Source organism: Haplochromis burtoni, unplaced genomic scaffold (genome assembly GCF_018398535.1).
Source record: "Haplochromis burtoni strain Fernald_Lab_line unplaced genomic scaffold, NCSU_Asbu1 Contig_83, whole genome shotgun sequence".
NCBI classification, from domain to species: domain Eukaryota; kingdom Metazoa; phylum Chordata; class Actinopteri; order Cichliformes; family Cichlidae; genus Haplochromis; species Haplochromis burtoni.
In genome coordinates this window covers 271,855-278,660 of record NW_024582444.1, presented here as the reverse complement: position 1 = coordinate 278,660, position 6,806 = coordinate 271,855, and the positions used below count along the sequence as shown (strand labels likewise).

Below are 6,806 nucleotides of genomic sequence, written 5' to 3'. Positions count from 1 at the left end.
GAAGAAGGGGAAAAGGTGGGGGTGTTCACCGCACCTTCAACATCTGTATTACAAGAGGAAGAAGGGGAAAAGGTGGGGGTGTTCACTGCACCTTCAACATCTGTATTACAAGAGGAAGAAGGGGAAGAAGTGGGGGTGCTCACCACAGACTCAGCAATAGCATTTCAAGAGAAGGAAGTGGGGCGGGTCACCACAGGAAGTGAAGATAATTGGGGGTCAAACAAAGCCCCTGCTGCGTTGGAACCAGTAGTGACGCAGCCCGGCCTTGGCATCACCAAAACCACCATCACCACCATCACTCAGACTGGAGGGGACTGGAGCACTGGCCTGCTTGATGTCTGCAGAGACAAGACAACATGTAATGTAGACACACAGCCAGATACTGTATTCCTATGTAAGCCCAGGCCTCTCATTCACAAGACAGTAAGCAAATGTGACATTTCCTTTTAACCCTAAATAATTTAGATTACTTTATAAACACAAAAATATAAAAAAAAAACCCCCACAAATATTGATTATTCTAAATAATAATGCCGAATGAAGGCCATGACAAGTTCAACACATATTAGACTTTTGTCTAGCTTTTGGTAAAAAAAACAAAAAACCCTGATACACAAAAACAGCAACTCAGCTCATAAAAATATGGAACAATCTAAAAGTAACGGCCATGCTGTCCAAAGAGACCATTAAAAGGGAGACGCTGTAAGGTCACAGAACTTGATGGTCACACCTCATATAAGAGCTCTTCTTTAACAGCAGCTCCTCCACCTTTTGAACTTTAACTTCTTGAACTGTAAGACCATCCTTGGGTTGCTATGGTAATAAAAGCTGAAAATAAAGGCTTGATCGACATAATTCCCAGCCCTCTGCCCCACTGCAATAAACTTACACTTTCTGCATTAACTCATTTGAGGAGGCTCTCCAGAGGTATGCTGTTGCCCTTCTACATAGACCTCCCTTAATGACATGCTTTCAGTTGGACAGAGGGCTGGGAATTATGGTGACCAAGCCTTTATTTTCTGTTTTTATTCCCATAGCAACAGAAGTTTAATGCAGTATAGGGTGGTGCATTGCCCTGCATGAAAATATATATATATTTTTTTAATATCGTGGCTGTAAATGGTCTGTAATACATAAAATATTTCACAGAGGCCACTTTGACACCCTCAGAGATCCTAAGGGGCTATACTGTTTCATGTTGCATTATTCCAGCTCAGATCATCACTCAGCCTCTGCTGCTGATGGTGCAGTCTCGTTGGAACTAGGTGACCATTCACCAGCTATCCAGAACTCCATTCAGCTAAACCATCAGATGTACCATAGCATACAATTCATAAAGAAAAAAAAAAGGTTTGAAACTTAGTCTTAGTTTAGAGCCAAGTGCAAATAATTTCAAATAGCAGCAGTTTCAGATATCCATTTACTACCTTTTTCTTCTTCCAGCGGTGCTTTGCATTCTGCGCTATGTCAATATATTGAGATATAGTTAATACTATAATTATAATATTAATATTAATAAATATTACCCATTTATTTTATAGTTCAGTTGCATCATTTCAGTTTTAACAAACTTTTAATAACTCATCTCTTGCAAAAACAATTTAGTATTTAAGCATTTTTTATCACAAGATTATTTATTTTCAGCACAACTGCTTTAAGTAGCTTTTCTTTTAATTAAGATTACGTAGATTTTTCTAAACTGAAAATGATTGGGAATATTTTGCTTTTCACTTAACTTGTTTCTACAAAATGAAGAGCCAATACATCATCATTGTCTCTTTCTAAATGTACTTTTGGATCTGACAGAGACATATAAGAAGGATTTTGTCTGGCGTAAACAAACACTCATGTACCCACATAATGTGCTGCGTTGTGCTCGCAGGTATTCTCGGGGCTCTCGTGCCGTGCTGTTTAGACCTGAGTTTAGCTCACCAATACGGGGAGTGTCTGTGCATGCCTCTACTACCAGGATCCACTTTTGCCATTCGAGTTGGGATCAGAGAGCGCTACAAGATACGGGTGAGTGTGTGTCTATGTGTGTGCAGGTATACAGTATGCTGTACTGTTGTGAGAGCGTCCTTGAAGACAGAGGAAGGCAAATTTGTCAAAATGGACCCTGTTCATAACACCGTAATGTTTCCAATGAAACAGAAACTGCACCACCACACTCAGTTTTTAGTGCTGTGACGTTTCAGCCATTTTTAAAACTCCAACTCTAGTAAATGGAAAATCGACCCTTGTGCTGCTTCTTTCTAAGTGGTTATCAGTGAAATATTCATGTTATTTGTGTAAATGAAGTTCTGTGTTTGCATTTTTCATCTTACCATGTACCCATCCTGCTCCCACTGCATTGTTGTTGTGTGTGTGTGCTTCTGTATGTGTTTGCATGTAGACATGCACTCATCTGTCCTGCATGCTTATCCACAGGGAAGTGTGTGTGAGGACTGGACTACAGTGTATTGCTGTTACCCTCTGGCTGTATGTCAGATGATAAGAGAAATGAAGTGGAGGATGAAGACTCAGACATATCATGTGTCTACTACACTCGAATGCTCCTAAAGAAACAGCAAATGAGATCTTTTTTTTTCTTTTTTTCAATTTATCATAAATGTGTGAAGAGCAGCAGAGATTACTGGTATGAACAATAGGATGAATCATTACTCTGAGGTTTGAACTTGCCCCTGAGGGCTTCTTGAATAATAAAAAACAAGCCTGTGATACAAATTCTTAAAAGTGATAGAAAAGGGAAAACTTAAAGTAATGGCATACACTGTGTTAAAGGTACATCTGTAAGACGTGAACCAACACAGATGAGTTTCTTGCCTTTGTTCAATTGCAGATATTTTTAAATGTAGTTAGTTCAAAGATCATTAAAAGCCATTAAATCTGGAATCAATGCATATAGAATAATGCAGAGCAGTTTTTTTATGAAGGTATTGGTCCGATTAATTATATCTGAAAGATCAGCGTAACCAACTTTTTACTGCAGCATTAAATTCCGGCACTTATAATTCTTAAATCATCTATAATTTTGGTTTTAGAAACAGCCTGGGTTAACTTCTGTGACTGAGGTAACTGCACGCCATTTTACATAATGAAAATTTAGAAAGACTCAAGTAAGTTTAGCTTTTTACAATGCCTGTTACCTACACCACTGAAGCCGCTATCACACAGACACTTTTAACACATCAATAACTAGAACACACACAGAAACAAGATGAGCTCCTTACAGCTAAAAAAAAGGATGTGTGATTGCATTAGGAATTTGTACTTAATATTGGGAAACTTTAATAATGGAGAACAACAAAACACATCAAAACAAACTAAAACACACATTCATTTAAAAAAAACAAAACTAAATATATTCTTTCTGTTTTCGTAATCTCTTGTCAAAATATGCAGTTTTGCTTTTTAATTTTTTTTTATATATGTAAGGGAATTTTACTGTTTACTGGTGTTGGTGCTAAGTACCAGCCCTGCACAGGTTGGCACATAACAGACTGCTTTTATTTTTTATTTTTGATAATGTAATGTTCCCTCATGCGGCCATTCTGTTAGTGCATAATCATGCCTGTCTAAACTGAAAGATGATTTTATCCAAGATTAATATAATGTTTATAATCAATACATTCATTGACTATAGTAATATATTCTTACATGTAACCAGTCTAGACTTTTAAACATTGTTCCAGTGGTTGTTCTACTCACAACAAAGCTTAACACTGTCTGCTATGTTTTGTACCTTTTGCAATTTCTTGATGTTTTAAACCTTATTGCTGGGCAATAATGAGATGAAAGCACAGACTCCATATAAAAGATATGTTTGAACATGAAGTCACCCTCTAGTGAGTGCAGAGCTTAGGTTTTTTTTTTTATGCTTTTACTGTCTGGGTGTTTTGAAACCAGATATGACTGATGGTTGATGTAAGTATGTAAAATGCAATTTTACTGCATTTTTTAAAGAAGAAAAGTCACAGTATAACTTAAAAAAAGATGAAAGGGTGTTATATATAGATCAATAGAATGACAAAAAGCAGACTTGCTGGTTATCAGTAGTGTCCACTGATCCAGTGGGAGTGAGTGGTACAACCAGGATGTAAAAGCTCACTAATCTGAACATTAGGAGTTGTGAAAGTATTCACCAAAGTCTCGCAGGAACACTGGACCATTGCTCGGACAAAGAAATAATTACTTTCAATAACAGAGGTGTGATGGAATTAAAGCATGATCATTTCCACATCAGATGAAACACAATGCAAGAAAGCTGGGCAATGCTCTGCAGATGATAAAAACAGTATCATACAAGACAACCATCATGTTTCATCAAACCTGAACAAAATGTAACCTAATCAAATGTAACACCCAGACCTCTGAGGGAGGGGAAACCTCAGGATCAGATGGGTCAAGGATTGTCATTCACTATGGGAACCTAACTGTTTGTCTGTTTGTTTGCATATTTAGTGGCATAGAGTTAGGTGGCTCTGACTAAGAACCTTAAGAATACTGCAAGCTTACTGACCAGCAACTTGCCATTTAAAAAGTAAAGCTCGCCTTGCTTTGTCCTCCTTTTTGAAATGTTTATTTGCATTTCAGAGCAAACCCCCCATCAGCAACCCATCAGGAGTTGCCCCCTGCTTCATTCATAGTTTTCACATGACATCAAAGCTACTGGGACACCACGACATTAATGTGACAAATTAATACTACTGGAATTTTCTGGCCCTACAGTGTAAGTGTCAAAATAAACAAAACATTAGATCTTGTTCTTTACCTCCCACATGGAGCCATTATTTACCCATCCAGATCGAAAAAACATGTAGCTGTCTGTACTTTGAAAGCTTTCTTTGTCGCAGCAGTGTAAGGTGAGTGATTCTTTTCAAGATACACTTAGATGTCACTGAACTGGAGCTCTGAGAGAGACATCCCACTTTCAGGGATTTAAATAAAGCTGCCGGGCAAAATATGGATCACAAGCGCCAAAATTCCTAGTTTCTCTTGATATCTTAATATTTCCTCCATGGATAGATGGTACAAGTATTCTTGGCTTGATACAGGCAAAAAAAGCCCCCAAAAACACTCTTGTCCCGCAGTACTACCAACTGTCCACTATTGGCCAGCATGATGGAGTAATGTTTTGCCCTCCAGGGTAGCGAGCACTACATTGGCTTTAATTTTTTACCATATCCATTTTTCATATACAGTCTATGTAGGAGAGCAGTCTAATTCTCACTCAATACATTTATACACATATATTTAATATATGAATATATTTAAAGCTGAATTCTTTGTAATATAATGCTTTGAAGTCATGTGTTTCAAGCTTCTTGTTTTAAACACATTCCGAACCAATTTATTATTCTGTATTACTTCAACTGCTTGATTGCACCTCTAAATTTAAAGCCAAATTCAAATCACAGACACGGAGCCACATATATATTAAATACTGGCTGCAGTCGGGTTGTCATTTATAAAAATAGGATACAACAGGAGGCACGATGTCTTTCCAAAAGCAATGTCCCTCGTGTTTTGGATATTAGATGTAGCTCACTGATAACAGTTCATTATTTTTTAGCTTGAAGGTTGTTATAAATTAAGTAACTGTGAAATCTCGTATGTGATATGTGTGACTCACCCGGTTAATTGTGTCTAGAATGCCAAAGGTCACCAGACCCATTAATGTGATCAGTCCCCCTGAGATGTGAAGGAAAGATGAAGTGAGGAAACATAATGCTTCCCAGACCTTGAGGCACAAACTGTGCAATGAGCAGAGGACCCTATCTGCAAATCTCATTTTAATGTCCCATTTAAAACTAAATCCAAGTAAAGCCAGGGAAGAACAGAAAGCTGTAAGCCAATTAAGTCTGACCCAAGGAGTCATTTGGTTACTTAAGTAAACATAATTGCTTTGAAGAGTTTGAAAAATATATTTCCGTGTACAGGATGAAACAAGTGTGTGAGTCCAATTGATAAACACAGCCAACTGCCTCATTAACTGACATACTGACTACTGACTGAATAATACCACTGAGTAGTCCTGCTTACAGTCAGTTGTTGAAGTATATCATGAATATCTTGGTCCTCATGTGTAACGCGATGTAAAGCGAAACCAAAGACACGAACTCAAACAGACATTTCAAAAAACACATTTCACTTTAGAGAACAAGTCTAGACAAAATGTCTCTTTTGTGATCATTTGTGTTTGGACTATCCTATTTGACAGTTTAAAATAATCTCCTGCTTCTAAACTGCTTTATGCAGCGTCCTTGAGTGAAATTTAAAAGAAAAAGAGTTTTCAGAAGTCATAATTCTTTGAAACTTGCTTCTGCAGTATGAACATATACCAAGAATTACATCACAGTATTAATAAATATCGTTTGTTGAAATATTCCTTTATGATTCTAGTATTTCATTGGGTTGCATTTTAAAAGTTCTTTTAGCTCAGCCAGGTTTCAAACTGAGTAAAATCACCTGGAAGTATCTAAAGTTATTGAAAACTGGTCAAATTATTTAAAAGAACAGATTCAAATGCTTTGTTTCTTAACCTCCCTGAGCTTGGTTTTGCTTAAGGTTTCTTCCTGTTATAAAGGAGTTTTTCCGTCCCACTGTTGCAAAGTGCTTGCTCATAGGGGGTTTTCTCTGTATTATTGTACCGTCTTTACCTTGCAATATAAAACACCTTGAGGTGACTGTTGTTGTGATTTGGCGCTATAAAAATGAAACTGAACTGAACTGAATTAAATTGCTCAAAATAAATAATGCCATTCATACACATACACAATGTTCTTTTAATTCTCAACATCAACTTC

At 37.2% G+C, this 6,806-nt stretch overlaps 1 protein-coding gene across 3 annotated transcripts in view; it reads left to right on the top strand.

The window, feature by feature from the left end:
• Window positions 1-4,763, top strand: part of plac8l1 (PLAC8 like 1) — a 5,410-nt gene extending 647 nt beyond the window's left edge. For 2 of the 3 annotated variants that reach the window (XM_042222266.1, XM_042222263.1), the window contains exons 3-4: window positions 16-358; window positions 1,883-2,421. In XM_042222266.1, the coding sequence (XP_042078200.1) occupies window positions 16-358; window positions 1,883-2,187 (648 nt within the window). In that variant the 3' untranslated portion in view covers window positions 2,188-2,421. The other variant, XM_042222264.1, reaches the window with a different exon arrangement.
• Window positions 4,764-6,806: the final 2,043 nt, after the last annotated feature.